Source organism: Peromyscus californicus, unplaced genomic scaffold, assembly GCF_007827085.1.
Source record: "Peromyscus californicus insignis strain IS unplaced genomic scaffold, ASM782708v3 Scaffold_14__1_contigs__length_90479793_seg_2, whole genome shotgun sequence".
Lineage (NCBI taxonomy): Eukaryota > Metazoa > Chordata > Mammalia > Rodentia > Cricetidae > Peromyscus > Peromyscus californicus.
The window spans coordinates 46124208-46147262 of NW_026294436.1; the positions used below are offsets into that span (position 1 = coordinate 46124208).

The following is a 23055-nucleotide window of genomic DNA, read 5'->3' on the forward strand; positions in this document are numbered from 1 at the left end:
GCAGGCAGATCTCTATGGGCTACATAAACCCTATCTAAAAAAGCAAAGAAAAGAAATGATTTTTCCAATTTTTTTTTCAATTTAACAACTTGCTTGAATGCATTATCATTAAGAATTGCCAAAATGAAGTTTTAGAAAGTAAATTACTATCCATCTGGGCATGGATACTTGTAAATCCTAGAACTAGAAAAACTGAAACCATAGGTGTATGCACACCTTCATATATACACACAAATGAATACTTACAGGTGCGTATACCATACTCACAAATGGGGAGGGAGTGTATCTTAGCATTAACTAAGCCCTTTAAAGTATTCTTTTAAAGCTTTGTGTAGCAAATCCACAAAGACACAAGAAGCATGGGTACCTCCTTATCTTTTTTTACTACTTCTGACATTTTGGTTTGTCTGCAATACCTCAGCAGAAACCTTGCATCATTCTCCCTGTACAAAGGTCACAGACATTAAGATACATTTGGTTGGACTGTCAAATTATTTTGCCAAATGTCATGAAGATCCAGTCCAATAGGGTCAGGACAATAAGTCAAATGTATTCTGATAGCACAGTGTCCAAGAGAGTCATCACCCTCACTAGGCTTCCCTTCTTCACTGTTGGCATCTGCTGCCTGAGGAGATTCATGGTGAAGTAAGAGCATCACGGGGTAGCAACCATGCTGTTACTGCTTGAAGAAGCATTTTCTTCCCTTTAGTAGGAAAACCTTCAGGTATCATCCAGGAACTTAAGGGAGAAAGAAAGGGAAAAGAAATTAATTAATGGCATTGCTGCACATCATGCATAAATGATAAGACTGTCATCTGTCCTTTATTCTTTAAGCTCCTTGTGTCCACCAAAAAGGACTCATATAGTATTTGTCCCTTTAACACAAAACAGGTAATTCCTGGGAAACAGACAACTAGATGACCAGTAAATATAACTAGAAGATTTCAGATTAACTCAAATTGTAATTATATTATTTTTTGGATGAAGTGAGGAAGATGTTGATGAACTCCATAAAGACTTGAGTACACCACTAACATAAGTGAAATGCAAGCTATGCAGCTGATAAATTCACTTCCAAAACAAAACAAAAAACAAAGGCTTCCATTTATTTTTAACAATTTTTTTAATTTTATATTTTGTTACATTCTCTGTGTGTGTGTGTGTGTGTGTGTGTGTGTGTGTGTGTGTGTGTGTGTGTCTGTGTCTGTGTGTGTCTGTGTGTGTGTGTGTGTGTGTGCATATGTGTGTGTGGTGTTGCACATGTGGGTAGAAGGCAGAGGATAGGTCCACCTTATAGGTGCCAGAGATCAAACTGAAGTTGTCAGCCTTGACAGCAAGCACCCTTATCCACTGAGCTATCTCATTGGCCCCTACTTTTTACAATATTTAAACAACAAGGAAGTTTTTGCTGAAAATAAATATATAGTTCTTCTGAGCTAAAGGCTTCAATTTGAAGCCCAGCTCTTTTATTCATTCTCTTTGTCTTGGGTCAAGCAAAAGGTAACCACACAAATTATCATCTAAACCAGAACATTTTTTAAAGTAAATGTAAGGGTATTCGTAATATATCTGAACAACAGGCATAAATTAAAGTTGTTCCAAGCAAATCTAATGTCAGTTGTCTAAAAAAAATCCTACCCATCCATGGGATGTTAGGAGCATCAATCAAGTAGATGCTTCACACAATGGCTGACATAAGCTCTCTATATACACTGGGTTACTCAATATTTAGAAGTGTTCTCTCCCAATAAGGTTTAATGACCGTAGTCCTGTACCTCCTTTTTCAAACAATATGTTTTATTCATCAATGATTGACAATAAAAGTTTCAAAAGTATGTTTTTTAAAAATTAATACATGAAAATCACAGCCAGCAATACACTGTTTAGAAATGTAATAGTAGTATCTCCAAAATTATCAAGTCAAGAATTTCCCACTTTTTTCCCATTCATCACCCACTATTAAAAGCTCTTCAACAAAGAACGTCTCCTATATTCATAAATAAATAGATACTATAATCCCAAAAGAGAGTTGCATACCATCAGTTATAGAAATGCATGCAGCAGGTTCCCCCTCAGTTTCTTCCTAGGGCAGCATTTCCATCTCTCAAGCAGCAGGTTCTTGAATTCTTCAGAGTTTATCCTCTTGTTGTTCAGTTCCAGTGGTCCAGTAACCATACAGGTGTATTAAGTGACAGCTGTCAACATGAAATGCCAGGACTCTACCAATCTGTTTCCCCACCTCTGCAGTGGAGTGTGTAAGGATCACAAATAGTCCTCTCATTCACAAAAACCCATGTATTCTTTCAACATTAGTAGACTTACATTCATGTCTACTACATGCCAGATACACTATCAGCACACTTGGACCCAATCACTCTTGCCAATCACAGCTTTTCAGAAAGAAGTGAGTATACAGTATAGATTTAAACTTTGGGATGAAACAGAATAAGGCTTTACCTGAAAAAGCAATACTAACAACTTGAAGTTTGATTAAGGCATGAATTCTAGCAGAGAATTTCTATAGTTACAATATAAATTATGTGTTTCCACACAATTATTTTGGTGTAAAGCAAAATAATTACCATGACATAAGAAATAGCATGCCAATCATATTTCGTATTAAACTCACAAAGATCTATGTTTCTATGAATTCTTGTGTTGTGGTCATAAAAGTGTCTATAACTAAAATTATGTGTTCATGCTGTATGGTAAATAGAGACTAGAATGGTGCTGCTTTTAGCATTTTCTGTTGGCAATTTAAATTTTCAAAAGTGAGCATACCTGAAAACTTGCCCACACAAGCCTACTTTTCAAAGCCTTTGAAAAGGCTTCAAGTAATAAACTAATACAATTTGGAGTGGGGGGACAAGTAGATAAACTCAGAAAAAATGCATTTACAGCATTTGTTTCTGAACTATTATTCCAATACAAGAATAAACCACTAATTAATAATAATTGCTAAGAATATACTGACATCTTCAAAGGACTACAAGTTCCCCTAATTCTATGAGAGCATCTGTATTTTTAACTGGCCAACTCAAGAATGAACTCAAGGCTTAAAGTGATAAAAAGTCATCACCAGTGAAATCAACAGAGATCTAAGAAACAAGGTTGGTATACTATGTAAGTGAAAGCATTATACAACTATCAAGCCCAGCAGAAAATCAGGCACTGTAAGATGCATTTTTTAAAAACCATTTGGACTACTGAGCTTGAACAAAATAATAAGAGTCATAAAAATACTCATCCTTTCTGAGCATAAGCAAATATTACAATGGTAGGGTCAAAGGACAATTTCCCAAATGGCATTTTGTATTATACCTGCTCTACCTACAATATCATGTTCGTGTACAACATGTCAGACTTAGTTAGCTTTCTATATTCAGTGCCATGCCACTTCAAATATTAACATGGTCACTATACTCTCCAAGTTTACATAATGTCTAGTTTACATATCTCTTTCTAAGAAAAGAAAATCAAAGAGTTCAAAAATATATCCTAATTAACCTCTGTAGAAAACTGCTACATCGTATCATACTTACTGCCTCTTTAATTTCACAGGAGAAAACATGTATCTGAAATTCTTCTGAACCATGAGAACTCTCTGTAAATGCAAAGCAATTGCTCTCTGTTGTCCCATCATGGCCACGTGCACAGAATAGCACCTTATAAATTGGGAAGGATGCTATCTCCACACTGCTTGACTGGTCTATAATTCTGCAATAATAAAAAATGAGATTGAAATATCAACTATCAAAGCAAATCATGGTAATATGACATAATATAACTGTTAAAATCACAAAATGGTTATTAATACAAGTAAATGAATTATCTTCATGTTACTGAAAATCTTACACATATAAACACACACACAAAATCATTTCATTTTAACAATTTCTTCATTCTTGTTTCCTATGAGCCAACTCATACTCTCCAGTCAATTATATATATATATATAATTATAACTATATATATCATACATCTATTCCATATCATATCATATATATGTTTGTGTGTGTGTGTGTGTGTGTGTGTGTGTGTGTGTATATATATATATATATATATATAAAATATCATACCAACAGACTTTATGTTGTTCTGTTAAAAACCATGCCAGGGCCGGGCGGTGGTGGCGCACGCCTTTAATCCCAGCACTCGGGAGGCAGAGCCAGGCGGATCTCTGTGAGTTCGAGGCCAGCCTGGGCTACCAAGTGAGTTCCAGGAAAGGCGCAAAGCTACACAGAGAAACCCTGTCTCGAAAAACCAAAAAAAAAAAAAAAGCCATGCCAGTAAAGGGGGAAAAAGACATCAAAGTAGGAGGAGGATTGTTGAAAGGAGGAGGCTAGACAAGGATAATACAGGGTGGGTGAAAATGTCCAACACTCAGCACATACACACATCAAATTGTCAAAGAATATTTTTGTTGGATTTTTTTTTTTTTTGGTTTTTTGGTTTGTTTGTTTTCAAGATAAGGTTTCTCTATTACATAGCTATGGCTGTCCTAAAACTCACTATGTAGACCAGGCTATCGTTGAATCAGAGATACACCTGCCTCTGCCCGGGACATTCACCACTACCACGGGAGGAGAGAAAGAAAGAGAAGGAATAGCACAGATCATTCCTAGAAAGTCCATTTCTTTTTTATTCTTTTATTTTTCTCTGTATGTGTCTATGTGCATCTGTCATAGAGGGCTTGTAGATGTTAGTGTGTACAGGTGTAAATGCATGTACAATACATGAGGAGGTCAAAGGTCAACCTCAGTTATCAATCCTTAAGGATACCCCATCTTGTTTTCTTATATTTTTGGTTGTAAGCCTAGCCTTTAATGGCTGAGCCATCTCTCCAGCCACCATCATGTTTTCTTTGTTGTTGTTTTGATCTTTCACAGCTAGAGTGGCAGCCAGCAAGTCCCATCAATCCTGTCCCTCAACATTGGGGTTACAGGCATGTAGCCACACCATGATTTTTTTTCCTTTAACTTGAGTGGTAGTACCCCAAACTCAGGTCTTCTGCTTTGTACATACAGTAAGTGTTCTTGTTCACCTTGTTTTTTGAAACAGAATCTCTCACTGGGACCTATGGCTAGACTGACACACAGCAACCCCAGGGATCTGACTGTCACTACCTCTCCTTTGGAAGGCTCGGGAAACAAAGGAAAGTGCGTGCTCCACAAGTAAGAGCACCTGAGTTAGATCTGAGTGTAGTGGCCTGTGGGTGTAATGCTAGTGCTAGGGAGGTTGACAAATAACCCCAGAAGCTCCCACAGGAGGCCAGAAAGCCAGCCTAGGAAACTTGGCAAATTCCAGACCACTAAGAGACTTTGGCTTCAAAATTTTATTTAAATTTTTAAAAGGTGGGCAACAACTACAGAATACCACCAGTGGCTGTCCTCTGCCTCCACACACACCTACATGTCCCCACACACATTCCACATAAAGAATACAGTAACACAATGTTTTCCTAAAACATTAAAGGCTATTTTTATCAATAGTTTGTAAATCTAGGGGATAAGGAGATGACTCAGAGGTTAAGAGCACTGGCTGCTCTTCCAGAGGACCCAGGTTCAATTCCCAGGACCCACATGGGAGCTCACAACTGTCTGTAACTCCAGTTCCAGGGGACCTGGCACTCACACAAGCATACATGCAGGCAAAATACCAATGCACATAAAATAAAAATAAATCTTTTTTAAAAATTGTAAATTTACAATGCTTTTAGTAGATACTTACTAGATTAGTAATTTGAAAATATCCTCTGCAAACAGTAACAAGTTCTAAGTCTAAATGTAATTTTTAATTTTCACTGTAAGTCTAGAGAGCATAAGTGAACTCACAGTTTAGTCCTACATCTGTTTCATGATGTAACATACTCACCACCACTCAGAACACTTAATCATACCTTAAGAAAAAGAAAAAGAAAGCTTACCTCACAGAACCTTCTGGAACATTGGGCACATAGAGTGTAACAGCAAAGGGGTACTGACTGGAGGCTCTCATGGTTGCCATTGCCCGTAAAGCCTCTACTTCACTACGTGGGGAAGAAACCTTCATACATCCTAAGTAAGTCAATTTGTTAAATAGAACACTGTCTTCTTCAGAAAGTCCACTTGGAGAAGACGGTCTGGGTTTGGAAATTTCTGAAAAAAAAAAAGTGAAAACAATCAAGTCTCTAGTACACATTCCAAAAACAACCAACAGTCATTTTTTCATTTTCCTTATCACTGGCTCCGTAGCTTGTGTGAACTATTAAGTATTCTAATGAAGATGCTTTTCTTACAACTAATTTTGATTATTGCATCACCCAATTTTCCTCTCTATATAATAGTGGGGGGAGTACATATATAATTCTACACACATTTTAAAAAAACTCATTATTCACCCAATTTTCCTCTCTATATAATAGCCGGGGGGGGGGGGGGGGGGGGGGGGGAGGACGACACATATATAATTCTATATACATTTTTAAAAAACTCATCATTGTTAGAGACTATCTACCTGCATGTAAAAAAGATAACAAAATTCATTTTTAAAAACTATAAATCATTTAAGCCATTAAGTTTATTTATTTAAACAATATCAATATTTATATTATTTTAGTATTAGTATCACATGCACATATGTTGTTATGCATTTCTGTCAACTTAAATATGGGAAGCATTAAGCAAGGTCCTGTAGTAAAATCACGGGTCAGTGGCTAGCAAACATCATACATAGGGAAACTTACTGGAAGTCCTGTAACTGGGTTTCTAAAACTGAAGAGGGGATTTTTTTGTTTTGTAAAAATAAAAATATTCTACAAATCTGTGTAAAAATAATTCCTAACTATAGATTCTAAACACAAAACAATGCAGATAAATGAATCTAAAAATTATAGACAATAAAATTAGTAAGCAATACTTAAATTATTACAAATACGAATAAGGATTTTTATTATTTTTAACAAAGTAAGTAGAAAAATAAAAGGAATAACTAAAATATTCTAAAGCTCAGTAAAATAGGATCTAAAAATGAAATATTCTCTGGAAGGTTATTAAGCAGGAGATTTTTTTTTTTCACAGAAGAAAAAACTGTTGCAGTAAATTCCTTCAGCTTAAGAAAAATTACATGAGAAGGAACTGAAAGTACCCAAGAAAGACTACTCAGGCAGGAGACAGTATGGTGATATTTTATTTGTATTAAAATGTTATTTGTATGTTAATAAATAAAGTTGCCCGGGGGTCAGAGCTATTAGCAAGCCATAGGAAAGCAGGGCAGTGGTAGCGTACGTTTGTAATTCCAGCACTTAGTAGGCAGAGCTGGGTAAGTTTCTGTGTGTTCAGGGATACAGCCATTATTGGATACACATGCCTTTAATCTTAATACCAATCATGGAAAACCTGGAGGCCTATACAGACAGGCTGTGAGGAGGCGGTCATGTGGTTGGGTTTACAACCAATGAGAAGGCAGGACAGGAACTCTATATAAAGACTTTAACACAGGGGTAGCTCTGGTTCGGAGAGGTAGGACCACCGCAGGAGGAAGGGTAAGGTTTTAGCTCTTAGCTCTGACCTCTTGGCTTTCTTCTTTGCATTGGTTCTGTGTTTATTGTTTGATGGGAAGGTTGGATACATCTACATTTGGCGCCCAACGTGACAAGAATTCATTAAAAACCGATTGGCTTGGCTTGGCGGCAGGTCCGGTTTCCAGTCTGGGCGGCCTGGCTGCCTAGCTTGGGCCCAGGCCTGACTGACCCGCAGCTGGAACTGCTACAAACAACTCAGACCTGCCCCGCTGAACAGGGCCCCTGCCTGTAAAGCCAAGGCTTGACTCGGCTCAAGCGGCTACACTTTCTCTCTCTCTCTCTCTCTCTCTCTCTCTCTCTCTCTCTCTCTCTCTCTCTCTCTCTCTCTCGCTGGATTCACACCTCGAACACCAGTGGCTGTGAAATTCCCTGGGATTCTACTGTTCTACCCAGACTTGGTAAGTCAATTAACATATCTATTTAAAAGAGAATTTTTTTCTACATTAAAAAAAAAAATGGGCTTTATGTGTACATTGGAAGAAAATTGGGCTTTGTTTGAAATTTTAGGCACTCTGACAATGGAACAACTATATGAAAAGATTAATATTGATCGAATTATTCAGTTTATTACTTTTCTTATCCTCATTTTACTATTTAAAAAGATCGTCAACTTAAGTGCCAGGATAACAGTCTTAGAAAAACTTGTTAAACCGGTAAAAATGAATTATAGAGAAATTCAAATTCAGACAGAAGAAATAAATAGTGAAGTTGTTTCAAAATTGGATCGTAAGGTTACAGAAAGAAAGCCAGTTTTCACACAATCACCCTTAATTTATCCAGTAGCCGTACAGCAGCTACCTGATGAAGAGAATGAACAAAATACTTGGGTTCCAGTTGAAATGTTAGACTTACAAAGATTTAAGGAGGCAATAGCATCTTATGGCATGCACTCCCCATATGTAAAGCAAATGTTAAACACCTGGTCAACTTGTAATAGGATTATACCAAAGGACTGGCGGGAATTGGCACAGGCTGTTCTTGAACCCGGACAAAATCTCCAGTGGAAAATGTGGTTCAGTAATGAGGCTAAAAATATAGAAAGACAATGGAGGGATAGCGGAATACAAGTCTGCCAGGATCAGCTTATTGGCGAAGGCCAATATGCTTCAGTACAAACACAATGTTCATATGATGTCCAAACCCTACTTCTATGTAAAACGGCAGCTTTGAATGCATGGGACAGAGTTGAAGAACCAGGAAAAAAAACTGAGTCATTTACAAAGGTTATACAGGGCCCCAAAGAATCTTTCACAGACTTCTTACAAAGATTGACTTCAGCAGTACAAAAAATGGTCCCGAATTCAGAGGCTAGTCAGATAATAATTGAATCTTTAGCCTTTGAGAATGCAAATGCAGCGTGCAAAAGAATAATTAGGCCGTTAAAGGCAAGATCTGCACCTTTGGAAGATTGGATTAGAGATACAGTTAATGTAGAGGCTTATGACCATGATGATATGTGGGTAGGAAAAGCAATTTCAAAAGGTTTGAGCAATGTTAGATGTTTTGGATGTGGAAAGCAAGGACATTTGAAAAGGGATTGTAAACAGGTCATTCCTAGAAATAATGTTTCTTCAAGGAACACTGGCAACAGAATGCCCCTTCCTTCTGGAGTATGCAGAAGGTGTGGTAAGGGAAAACACTGGACCAACGAATGTAGATCAACAAGGGACAGACAGGGTAACCCTCTGCCTCGAGCTTCGGGAAACTCCCAGAGGGGCCTCAGGCAGGCCCCCACAGTAAATCCAGTTCAAACCTTTCCTGCAGTTGTAGAGGAAACCCCTACTCAAAGCAACTAAATAACCAAATGTCTATTGGAATAAATCATGTTAGTCGAGATGATGAAACAGAGAAAATAGGAAATACAGGAAAAAACATAAAGAAAATTTTTTGGCAAACTTCTATTAATGAACAAAGACCAAAACTAACAATAAAAATAAATGGTGTTTTGTTGTCTGGTCTGGTAGACACAGGTGCTGACATTACCATAATTGCACCAGAATTTTGGCATCCAACTTGGCCTCTTCAGGAGGTAAACATTCAACTCTTAGGAATTGGGACATTATCTAGAGTGAAACAAAGTGTAAGATGGCTTGAATGTATAGGTCCAGAAGGACAGAAAGGAAAATTAAAACCATATATGGCTAACATAGCTATGAACCTGTGGGGTCGAGACTTGTTACAACAGTGGAATACTCAGATTAATATCCCTCCAATCTCAGAAACAAATCATAAATTAGTACATGTTTCTGAGAGAAATATTAAAAGATATTATTCTAATGAGTGCTCACCAGCCATCCATGTCATACAAGAACAGGGCACAATAACTGATAATCTTCCAAAAACATTAACAGCTCTACCTTTAAAATGGTCAACAGACAAGCCTGTATGGGTTCAGCAATGGCCTTTAACAACAGAGAAACTCCAGGCTTTACAAGAGTTGGTGGAAGAACAGTTAAATGCTCATCATATTGAAGAATCAACCAGCCCTTGGAATTCTCCTGTATTTGTTATAAAAAAAAAATCTGGTAAATGGAGAATGGTAACAGACCTTAGAGCAATTAACAAAGTAATTCAGCCAATGGGCTCTTTACAATCTGGAATTCCTTTACCTACTCTGTTACCAAAAGGCTGGCCTCTCATAGTTATTGATTTAAAAGACTGTTTCTTTTCAATACCCTTACAAGAAAAAGACAGAGAAAGATTTGCTTTCACAGTGCCTACTTATAATAATTCTCAACCGGTTAAAAGATTTCAATGGAGGGTTCTCCCACAGGGAATGTTGAATAGCCCAACTTTGTGCCAATATTTTGTAAAACAGCCATTAGAAGTGGTACGTAAAAAATTTCCTAAATCTATAATTTATCATTATATGGATGACATTTTATTAGCTGATTCAAATGCAGATACTTTAGAAAGAATGTTTGAAAAAGTAAAGAAAATTTTGCCTTGCTGGGGATTACAAATTGCTTTAGAAAAGGTACAAAGAGGAGATTCTATTAATTATTTAGGATATAAAATAGAACTTCAAAAAATTAGACCTCAAAAAGTGCAAATTAGGAGAGATCGACTACAGACTCTTAATGACTTTCAAAGATTATTTGGAGACATTTCTCATCTAAGAACTATTGTTGGGGTAAAAAATGATGAACTGAATAATTTGTTTAAAACCTTAGAAGGTGATAAGGACTTAAATAGTCCAAGAGAATTGTCACCTGAAGCTGAGAAAGAATTGGCCTTGGTAGAAAAGAAAGTACATGAAGGGCACGTAGATCGTATTGATCCAAAGCTGGATTGCATTTTGGTTATTTTACCTTCTAGGCATTCCCCAACAGGAATATTAATGCAAAGGGAAGATATTATATTGGAATGGATATTTTTACCAAATAAACCAAATAAAAAATTAAAAACTTATGTGGAAAAAATCTCTGACTTGATTTGGAAAGGAAAATTGAGACTTCGTCAATTAGCAGGAATAGACCCAGCAGAAATTGTCGTACCTTTAACTAAGGAGGACATTGAAAAATTATGGATAGAAAATGAAGCTTGGCAAAAAGCTTGTAGTAATTTTTTGGGAGAAATTAACAGCAAATATCCCAAAAGCAATAGAATTGATCTTATAAAGAGAGCTGATTGGATCTTGCCTCGAATTGTGAGGAAAAAACCCATATCTGGAGTTCGTACATTTTATACAGATGCCAACAAACAAGGAAAGGCAGGTTACAAATCAGAAAATTTAAGTAAAGTGGTTCAAAGTCCTTATAATTCAGTTCAAAAATCAGAATTGTATGCTATTCTGTTGGTATTAATGGATTTTTCAGAACCTCTCAATATAGTAACTGACTCTCAGTATGCTGAAAGAGTAGTATTACATATTGAGACTGCAGAATTTATCCACGATGCTTCAGAATTAACTTCATTATTTATTCAATTACAAGATACAATCAGAAAAAGGAGTCATCCTTTATATATAACTCACATCCGATCCCATACTGGTCTGCCAGGCCCTCTAGCACAAGGCAATGATGAGATTGATAAATTATTGATAGGAAATGTGCTGGAGGCCTCAGAATTTCATAAAAAACATCATGTAAATAGTAAAGGTTTAAAAAAGGATTTTTCCATAACCTGGCAACAAGCCAAAGAAATAGTAAAGAAATGTCCTACTTGTTCCTTCTACAATCAAACACCATTACCAGCAGGATGTAACCCAAAGGGTACTCAGAGGAATGAAATCTGGCAGATGGACGTGTTTCACTTTGCAGAATTTGGAAAACTGAAATATGTACACCACACTATCGATACTTATTCAGGATTTCAATGGGCAACTGCTTTGAGTTCTGAAAAAGCTGATTCTGTAATCACTCATTTGCTAGAAGTTATGGCCATTATGGGTATACCTGCACAAATCAAAACTGATAATGCTCCATCATATGTCTCTGTTAAAATGAAACAGTTTTTTGCTTATTATAATATAAACCATGTTACAGGTATACCACATAATCCTACAGGTCAAGCAGTTATAGAAAGATCAAACAGAACTCTAAAGGATATGCTAAATAAAAAAAAAGGAGTAACAAAAACCCCCAGAAATAGACTACATAATGCTCTATTAACTTTGAATTTTCTCAATGCCAATGAGAAAGGAACAACAGCTGCAGAGAGACATTGGATAATAGAAAAAACTACAGAATTAAATCAACCTATATACTTTAAGGATGTGCTGACCTCAGAATGGAAACCAGGGTATGTGTTACGTTGGGGACGAGGTTTTGCTTTTATTTCTACAGGAGAAGATAAGCTGTGGGTACCATCAAAATTGATAAAGGTTCGATTTGAACAAGAGAGACCTCTTAATTAGAGGAGGTGATAGTTCATCAACTATCGTAAACATCCAATTTAAACTAACTTACACCAGTAACACATGCCTTTTCATTTAATCAGATAACTTGTCAAAAAGGAACATCCCCAAAAAACCTTGGGGAAAGGTTTTTGTTTTTGTCTTTTAGGAGAATGAAGGTTAAGGAATTTGAAGAACACTGGACAAATGAGACAACTGAAGAAAAGGAACAAATCATCTATCCTAAGAAACAGAGTGAAATGGCGTATGGGTATGTTATCTAAAAAAAATTTTATGTCTTCCTAAATGTTTGTTTCTGCTTTTCTTTAAAGATTTAACACTATTTAACTTCTAATAGTCCCAGTTCAATTAAAATTTAAAGCTGACTTTGGAGTTGGAGAATGGCTCTCTCCTTCTTTAAACTCAAGCATGTTGTTAAAAGGAAAATGCAAACTCCCTGTATCATGCCAGAAGAAAAGAGCCATCTTCTGCTATGGGACAGGAGAAAAGCCAAATTAATTAAGGGACTATTCTATTACGAATCTCAACTCTTTGATTCTATTCTGATTCTTTAAACTTTTCTTAAAGTATGAATTTTATATCAAAATTTACAAGATCAATATATATAGATATATATACATTTTAAACTTTGTTAAGATATAAATGGTCATATAGAGTACTAACTAATTCTAAAAAGTCGCATATATAGTCTTTGTGTTCGAGTCTCTTATCAGTTTTTTGCAGGAAATCACGGTTAGGCCTAACATCAACTGAAGTCTCCAGGAAGAAGATGGGGCCCCACAACAACAACAATTCCACGTGGACAATAATAACATCACTAAGCTGACAAACATCATCTACAGATCAGCTTTGAACTACAAAGTGCTCAGAGCAATTTTGAGAAGAGCTAGCTGAGATGATCCAGTCTCAAAGACTACTTGAATAAGGATTTGAGATAAACCCTGAATTTTGGCATTATACACAGACTGGATAACGAAGGATATATTTACCTTTCCTAGAATTTGACAATTAACCTAAAATTTTTCTTTCAGGATAAAGATACCTTCGCCCATACCCAGCAGGAAGCAATTTCAAGAATACGACGCCCACATTCCCAAAGAGGTGGTGTGGGGCGGTTGGTTTTTTTGGTCTTTTAATGGGTTTTGGGTCTGGGATAATTTTCATTGATTAGGGGGGTTGGTTACAAGTTGTTGTCAAGGGTTAGGAAAAAGGCTAAGCAAAGGAGATTAGATTTAAGGTTCTTATTAAAAAAAAAAAAAAAGAAGGAAGAAAGAAAGAAAAGAAAAATGTAAATACTTTACATTGGATTGGATTGTTTTATATTGTATACAAATTATATATATTGAAATTGATATTGTTAGAAAATGTTATATATATTTTTCTAATTGTACTGTTCATCTAACAATGTAATGCAATTTTCTGATCCTTGAATGTTATTACCAACTATTAGGATATAAAGAAATGAAAGTTAGTAGTTAGATATTATAATAGAACTTGTAGTTATATTAGGTATGTTTTCAAGATTGAGTAGATATATTTTAGATAGACAGGTTATCTTCAAACCCTTCAGAGATCTACAGAATATGGCATTTAAAATGTTTTAATAACTTAGAAAATTTTTCTTTTTTGTTATGACTATGAGACATGTCGGCTCCTGGCAGTACCAATCTACTTCAGAGAAAATATGGGCACTGAAGAAACTGCATATGGAGTTAATTTTCATTGTGGCAAAAGTTAGCCACTGGACAACAAAGTATCCTCGAATCAACAGGACAAAATGGACAGACAGGACATAAAACAAAGGATTACTGATTCTTGCCAAAACAAGTGTGGTTATGGCTTTATCAAAAGGCATCTTCAGAGGCCAGGACAATATGGCACCATCCCTGAAGTGGCCTTCGCAATCCGGAAAAGGTACAGTGCCCTTTTCTTCGAAGGCAGCTGAACAGGCAGTGGGCCGATGGCCTCTGATGTGCAATGGAACAGCAGCTGAAACAGTTATTCTTGAAGAGTAACTAAGCTCACGCCTCTCAATAGTAGACTGGCATTTGATAGAGGGATATGGAGAAGAATGGGATGCTGAGATGAAGCCATATATACACAGCCAAGAAGAATGGACAGCTGAATTAAAAAACCATCAACAATTTCCAGAATTTAAAATCCTGAATCATGACATGACACTAGTGGAATTCAGGTGTTTCTGGTACATGGACTACTCTCACTCAATGTGAGGTTGAACTGTTGACCTTGTGTACATCCTACTTCACAAATGAGTCTGTCAGATATGCTAAGCCTATAGGCTGAAGATGATGCCCCAGCACTTCGGAGAAACCTCAGGTGACTGTCCAGACAGCTGTCTGTTTCTGTCAACTCACAAATTTTTTGGAAGTTGCTTATGTGCACTTCCTGTTTTTATTTTTGTTAGCTAATATTATTTCCTTCTTGGGTCTCTGAGGGAGTTGAAGATTAGTTAGTTATAGTTGAAGGTTAGTTAGTTATAGTTGAAGATTAATTAGGATACATTTTGGACTTACCAAAATAGGATAGATAATGAAATTATTTTCTCTGAATTTGTCAAATACAAATGGACTAGACATTGTTTAGGTATTTATTACTTGTATATATTGTATATAGTTATTGTCCTTTTGTATATAGTTTTTCTTATATTAGTTATAAGCTTTTTCTTTTTTTTCCTTTTTATTAAAATAGAAAAGGGGAAATATGGTGATATTTTATTTGTATTAAAATGTTATTTGTATGTTAATAAATAAAGTTGCCCGGGGGTCAGAGCTATTAGCAAGCCATAGGAAAGCAGGGCAGTGGTAGCGTACGTTTGTAATTCCAGCACTTAGTAGGCAGAGCTGGGTAAGTTTCTGTGTGTTCAGGGATACAGCCATTATTGGATACACATGCCTTTAATCTTAATACCAATCATGGAAAACCTGGAGGCCTATACAGACAGGCTGTGAGGAGGCGGTCATGTGGTTGGGTTTACAACCAATGAGAAGGCAGGACAGGAACTCTATATAAAGACTTTAACACAGGGGTAGCTCTGGTTCGGAGAGGTAGGACCACCGCAGGAGGAAGGGTAAGGTTTTAGCTCTTAGCTCTGACCTCTTGGCTTTCTTCTTTGCATTGGTTCTGTGTTTATTGTTTGATGGGAAGGTTGGATACATCTACAAGACAGTATGCAAATGCCTAACACTTTATTAAGTAAATTCCAAAAATATAAGAGAATTAATGTGGGGAAGAAGGAGGGTTAATTGCCAAGAGGTTAAATGTATAAGTGTCTATATTCAAGAATTTCAATGATTAGCCTTTAATCACAGCACTTGGAAGGCAGAGTCAGGCGGATCTCTGTGAGTTCGAGGCCAGCCTGGTCTACAGAGGGAGTGCCAGGACAGGCAGGGCTATACAGAGAAACGCTATCTCAAACACCAAAAGGAAAAAGTCTTTTTTTCTTGCCAACACTCCCTGACATTTGTGGATGCATAGGCATGTGGCATGTGCATATACTGACACAGGTACATATACACACACAAATCTTTTTGTCAGTATTAAAGGCAATGTTAAACTAAATTTTTTTCTAGTCTTTGTCTTAAATTTTGTTTTGTTTTCTTTTGTTTTTCGAGACATGGTTTCTCAGTTCTCAGTGTAGCCTTGGCTGTACTGGAACTCCCTCTGTAGACCAGGCTGGCCTCGAATTCACAGAGATCAGCCTGCCTCTGCCTCCCAAGTGCTGGGATTGAAGGCGTGAGCCACCATAGCCCAGCAATTTTTGTTTGTTTGTTTCTTTATTCTATTCCCTCATATCATCTTTAAGTATTTGGTACATTACCTGTGTTTGATGGATCCAAAATTAACTGAAGAGATGGCTTATTTGTTTGGCTGGCTGGAACATCTCCAAAGGAGTAGTCTGAAATATCATTGGAACCCTGACAATCAACAAGTAGGCTGCTTTGTCCTTTCTCAGAATCTCTCAAAATCTCTTCCATGGCTTTTTCCAACTGTTCGTCACCATTGGAAGCTATCTATAGGTAGAACAAGACATTTCTTTTTAATCCTCTTAACTATGGGGCTTAATTCATTAAAAACATTTCATTTTGAGAAACTCAGATCTAAAATTTCAAATATATAGTCAGTAAATACTGAGAATTTACCCAGTGATACCTAATTTCACATATTCATAACACACTGTAATCCTGAATAATAAAATCAACTGAATGAAAGGGGGCTTATTAGTTTCACAAAAGGATTCTTCATAAAACATTGTAGGTACCTTCAAACTACACTGATACAAGATCCTACTGATACAACACCAGTGTGATGACTCAGTGGGTAAAAGCAATTGCTACCTACAATCCAGATCCCTTATGGTCAAAGGAGAGAACCAACTCGAGAAAATTGTCCTTGGACCTCCACACAATATACTGTATCACACATATGCTACATACACACACACACACAAAAAAAAAATCAGGCCTAATTTTATGTGTTTTAAGGGGAAAATGGATGTTTAAATATGGTACATTGTAAATATCATTTAAACGATCATATTTCTTAGTATCATCCTATAAAAATTTTAATTTCTTTATAAATTCTTCATTAGATACCAGAGTGCTGCTAATTTTCTTAAAGTTATATTTTTTCTGAAAAGTAGATGAGCCACAAGTCTAATATCTTTTTTTTTGACAAGTCTAATATCTTAAGCACAATAATGCTAATACAGTTGTCAAAAAATAAGGCACTGAGATTACTTGAATAGAACTATGTACTAGACATAATGAAAGTATTTAATAATCTCTTTTACAATGTATTTCTGACTCATTCATACATTCTGATGCCATATTTAATATTAAGAACAATCACAGCCAGGCAGCAGTGGCATACTTCTTTAATCTAAGCACTCAGGAGGCAGAGCCAGGCGGATATCTGTGAGTTCGAGACAAACCTGGTCTACAGAGCGAGATCCAGGACAGGCTCCAAAACTACACAGAGAAATCCTATCTCAGAAAAAAAAATCATAAATAGTACTTGATTATTTCCATTCCTGCTTACAAAGAATGGTTACCAGTTCCTACACACATATACCCGGGTTTGCTTTCTAATCTTTGGCTTACAAAAGGCAAACCAAAATTTAAGAAAGAAGAGAAGGAAAATATTCAAATGAAAATTCAACTGCCAAAAATATAAGATATACACTTTTAAACTAATCAGTCAATGCTAAAGCATCTACCAAATTCTCACCACGTGATTTAGAGCATAAAATCCGCAACAGAAAAATCTTTCAATTAAAACTTAGAAGAGAAACAAAAACAATCAAATTTATGAAAGATTTAACCAGTAACTTTAATTCACATATTACTTATTCTCTAATTTTCCTTCTCTCTCTTCCTCCTAGAATTTCTTAATAGAAAGTAAATAACCAAAAGAGAATTTAAAAAAAAAAACTTAAAAATCAAACCAAACAATTAGCTCCTGGATGATAAAGCACTAAATATTTTTATTATTATCAAGAATATCTAAAAAAAATCAATCAAACATTGATTTTTATTATACAGGTCAGTACTTTAAGAAATCCTTCAGTTTGCGTCCGCAGATGAGCTCCAAACAGTTGAAAAGGAAAAAACAAAATAATGAAAAATAGTAGCATATTAGAAAAAGAAAAAATACCTTCAGCTGCGGCTTTCCATCATCCTTTGTAGAAGTATCATCTGCGTGCTGAGGAACCAAAACAAATTCTTCACTGTTCTCTGTGGCCACAGAATCAGATGACCCACTAACCTTCTGTAATGAAGCTCTGACCTCCATTTCAGTTCTGCAAACTTCTCTTCCCACATCCACCTGGCAAAACTAAAGAGTATAAAAAAAGTAAAACTTGATTAAAAACGAACTAGTTTAAAAATGAACTAAGAAAACTTTATAAAATGGTTCATATGAAAAAGAAGCCTGGCATTCAGATTATCTACAAATTAGGAGGGCTGTCTTCTTGGACGAGGCCACATGGTGGAAATGTGTTCTTTCCACTCTTAACTTTCAGACTAAAAGGATACTATTAACTAAAAAACACACACCAGTCTTACCTCAACAAATAAATTTACTTCTGCTTAACTATTTTGTTAAGAAATGCTGGAGATTTTATTCATTTGGTTAAACAAACAGAGAGAGAAAATAAGCATGTGATTAGAAAAATCAGAAAATTCACACACACACACACACACACACACACAGGGGTACATGCCTTAGTCTCAGATACCCAGGTCTGAGATAGCAAAAGCCTTTAAGCCCAGAAGTTCAACACAGCAAGAAAGAAAAACATAGCAAAACCTTGTCTCATAAAATATAGATATTCAACTACTTTATTAAATATAAATTCTTTCCAAAAAAAAGTACTATACTATGAAATATTTAGATTGCTGAAATTGACAAGTTAACATAAAATTCAACACCCTAAGACATGTGTCTTTCTTTTCCAGAGATAATAATATTTAACAACACTCAAAAAAGAAAGCATGGTATTCATACACCAAGTTAAGTCTCAATAATCAAATACAATGAAATTCCATTTTCTTGACAGATTTATAGTCTTACAGAAACTCAAAATTTCTAGAAGTTCATATATTCATTCACATAACTAATTTTGACTGAGGATATCATATACTACATATCAGACATTGGACCCAATCCTGGGTTACATGCCTGAAGAAGGCTGGACAGGTTGGTGCTGTCCCAAAGCTTAAATACTAGAAACGGGGGGGGGGGGGGGGGGGGGGGGGGGGGGGGGGGGGGGGGGGGGGAGGAAGAGATGGGAGGTGGAGGGAGGTGGACAGGGGGAGAGAGGGAGGGAGCAAGAGATCATTCCCAATCTAAAAGTAATAAAGAAAGTAAAACAGCAAATGACAGAGGAAATGGTGCAGCGTATAAGAGTAATTTTAAGTAAGGTGGTGGAAAAGAGAACTCTTAGAAATACATGAGCTAAAGCCTAAAAGACAAAAAGGAACTTTAAATGATGTTGACTGTGAATAAATGGGTAATGTCACAAGGGCAGGATAGGTAGGCTGACCTAAAGAACACAGGACCCTGCAATCTATGGACAGCAGTCCATAAACAAAAATACTCAGAAATGTTCTTTCAAATACATCACTCTTTTCACAGCACATATAATCGCAGCTGCAATGTTCCACTTTGCCATTAGGTGGCACTAAAACCATTAATCTTGGCAAAAAAAAAAAAAGGAAGAAATAAAGGAGGGAGGGAAGGAGGGAGGGAGGGAGGGAGGGAGGGAAGAGAAAAATCCAAGTTCAAATTGCACTTTCAAAATTTACTTTCCAACTTTTTCAAAAAAATCAAAATTTTCAAGAATACCCAAATAAAAAGGAATAAATTCAGCTATCTGTCATTTATTGCTGCTAGCTAAGTAAAACACTTTTCTTCGTAAAACCCTTCATTTATCTTGTAGTTATTTTACCACTTTATATGTTCTGTGTTTATGAATTTCCAGCATGAATTAGCAAGTCATGTCTTTTCCTCTTTTAAGCTGAACTTTGAATCCTTACTTGCCAAAGCATCATACAATCCAAATATCATTCTGGGCTCCATCCTTCTCCAAGTCACTGTTAACATTTTTTCTACCTGATTTCTAAATGTTGGAAGTTCCTTCCCCTTGCCACACTCACTAGAGGCACCATCTCACTGTGCTGAAAGCTCCTATGTGTCTCTATGCTCACAGTTGCCCAGATTTCTATCCCAACACAAATGTTTCCTCTAATTTCCTAACTTGGAATCCAAATCCTTTCTTGTCATTTCCAAAGAAGTTTTATCAGTGTCTTAAGTCAAATGTGACCGAATAGAATTTCTTTCTTTTTTCTTTTTTTTTTTTTTTTCCCATGTGCATTGGTGTTTTGCCTGCATGTGTGTCTGTGTGAGGGTGTCAGATCCTCTGGGACTGAAGTTACAGACAATTGTGAGAACTGAACTCAGGTCCTCTGGAAGAGCAGCCAGTGCTCTTAACCACTGAGCCATCTCTCCAGCCCACCAAATAGAATTCCTAATGAACTTTCCATAACCGTTTCTCGTCCATTTTTCTCATTTTAGTAACTAAGCACTTTCTACCAACTTAATCAAAGGAAACTAGATGCCATCCTTACTACTTCACTCCACCCCTCCTCTATCTACTTCCAGGGAAATACTTTCAGCAGAAAAAACAGGATATAGAAAAGAATACATAAAAATCAGATTCAACTTAAAACGAGACTAAAATCATTTTTGCTATATTCAAATGGAAGCCAACCTATTTGCCATGCCTTAATAGGCACAATACATTCTCTCATTAGAACACTTTAATCAAGGCCGGGCGGTGGTGGCGCACGCCTTTAATCCCAGCACTCAGGAGGCAGAGGCAGGTGGATCTCTGTGAGTTCGAGGCCAGCCTGGGCTACCAAGTGAGTTCCAGGAAAGGCGCAAAGCTACGCAGAGAAACCCTGTCTCAAAAAACAAAAAACAAAAAACAAAAAAAAAAAACTTTAATCAAAGCAAATTCTCCCCCATGTTACAGACTTGACTCTCAGGACTACTACACCTTCTGGTATCCATTTTCATTCATGCATTTAATACATACTCCATGAGTCCCTATTATGCACCAAAAACTACACTCATTAGTAAAATCATTGTTGTCTCTGTCTTCCTAAAGCTAACATTCTCATTTAAGATACAGACAATCTAGAAAAAAAAATCAAGATCATACCCTATTATAAGTACTACAAAAGGTGGTGAGTGTATAAAAAATGCCATAAGGAAACATATTAATTTGTATGCTAATTAGAAATTAATTAATTTTAAAAGCAGGGTTTTTTACATTGCTATATTTCAGTGGCTCCATGTTTTCACATGAAGTCTCTAAGTCTGTGAAAATAAACTTTCTCCCAATATATCACAATTTTAACCTGTTTTATCACAATTTTAAGCAGTAACAGCTTAAAAAAAAAAGACTGTCAGGAATATATAAGTGGATGACAGTCCATAAAATACAAATACTACCATAAAATACAAATAAACCTATAAAAAGTTAAAATTTATCAAAACACGGGCACACAAATATTAACAGACCATACACAATACCATTTCAAGAGACATGTATAGAATGTAAAGGTTCAGTATCCTAAGTGTATAAAATGAACTGAAGCACACACTGTAAGCCTGAACAACTTCACAGCAGCCTTCTGTGAGTATGAACTAATCATCTTAATGTGAGCAATTTGTCTCTGTAAGAAACTGCATACACTGTTAAGAAGTGGCCTTCCAATCTCTGTGCCAGATGTCAGACCAGAAGCTACCTCCATGTGATCAAATGAAAGAGAAGACTTACACTAATTTAAAAAAAAAAAAAGCCACCACTCTATTCCAAACAGAGAAAGAGAAGAGTGTCAGAAATTCACAAAGGTAACCATAGGACTCCTGAAAAGTTCAGGAAAACAGGCAGGTGCTCACAGAAAAGAAGCCAAAATGAATACAGCTCCCTGGCAGGAAGATGGAAAACAGGAAAATCCTCCAAAAAGCTCAACACCAGCATAAACAAAGGGAATACAAGAGCCCACAAACTCACGAGGTGCTCCCAGTGCCTCAAGTACACACAGCCACCAACCCACAGGAAGCTGCTCCACCACCTCATCTTCCCTTCCTTGTCCCCCACCCCACCCCCTGGTGTTTCCCCTTTCTCTTTTTACTAGACTTTTAACAGTAGTTTTGCTTCTTTACAGTATTAACAATGTTTCATTTACATATTTTTCATTATTGGGCCATCCTTTTACTTTTCTTTTCCCCATCCACCATGTTTATTCTTCTCTCTACACTTTCAGTAATTGCTACAATTGTTTTCCCAAAACAAACAGTAAAGCTCTTTTTATCTTTATTCCCTTTCTTACATTTATCTAATTTTTTCCTAAACATCCTAAACATCCTTATTATTTAAAAATCTTTTTGGTTTGTTTTTCATTTTCATCTTTTCTTTTCTTTTTTTTTTTTTTTTTTTAGGTTTTTCGAGACAGGGTTTCTCTGTGCAGCTTTGCACCTTTCCTGGATCTCGCTCTGTAGACCAGGCTGGCCTCGAACTCACAAAGATCCGCCTGCCTCTGCCTCCCAAGTGCTGGGATTAAAGGCGTGCGCCACCACCGCCCGGCCATTTTCATCTTTTCTAACCTCTTGCTCTTTTCCCTTCCACCCTAAAACATCATTCTCCATCCCTTGTCTAATTTTTGTTTATTTAACTTGCTTCTCTATTTTTCTTTCCCTTTCTTCATCTCATTCATTTCCTTCTTACACAATCTTAAACAATTCTGAACATCAGAAAACATTTTTCCTAGTTGGTTTTAATTGTAAACTTGGCACAGCCTAGAACCATCTGAGAAGAACCCTTGAGTTATCAGATCAGACTAGCCTGGAGGCATGTCTGTGAGGGCCTGTCTTCATTGTTACTTAATGGAGGAGAATCCAGCCCACTGTGGGCCATACCATACCTATGGAGATGATCCTGGGTTGATAAGAAAGCTAGTTGAGCAAGCACCTATCTATAAGCAAGCCAGCAAGCAGATTTGTTTCCATGGATTCTCCTTCAATTTCTTACTTGAGTTCCTGCCCTGAT

General features: G+C 36.5%; 1 protein-coding gene across 4 annotated transcripts in view; it reads right to left on the reverse strand.

Moving 5' to 3' along the window:
• The window catches only part of Rabgap1l (RAB GTPase activating protein 1 like), a 589856-nt gene that overhangs the window by 506532 nt on the left and 60269 nt on the right, over positions 1 to 23055 (reverse strand). For 3 of the 4 annotated variants that reach the window (XM_052737344.1, XM_052737347.1, XM_052737346.1), the window contains exons 2-5: positions 18093 to 18272; positions 16258 to 16450; positions 5927 to 6137; positions 3543 to 3717 (exon numbers count right to left, since the gene is read on the reverse strand). In XM_052737344.1, coding sequence (XP_052593304.1) covers positions 3543 to 3717; positions 5927 to 6137; positions 16258 to 16450; positions 18093 to 18230 — 717 coding nt within the window. In that variant the 5' untranslated portion in view covers positions 18231 to 18272. The remainder of the gene's footprint in view (positions 1 to 3542; positions 3718 to 5926; positions 6138 to 16257; positions 16451 to 18092; positions 18273 to 23055) is intronic. The other variant, XM_052737345.1, reaches the window with a different exon arrangement.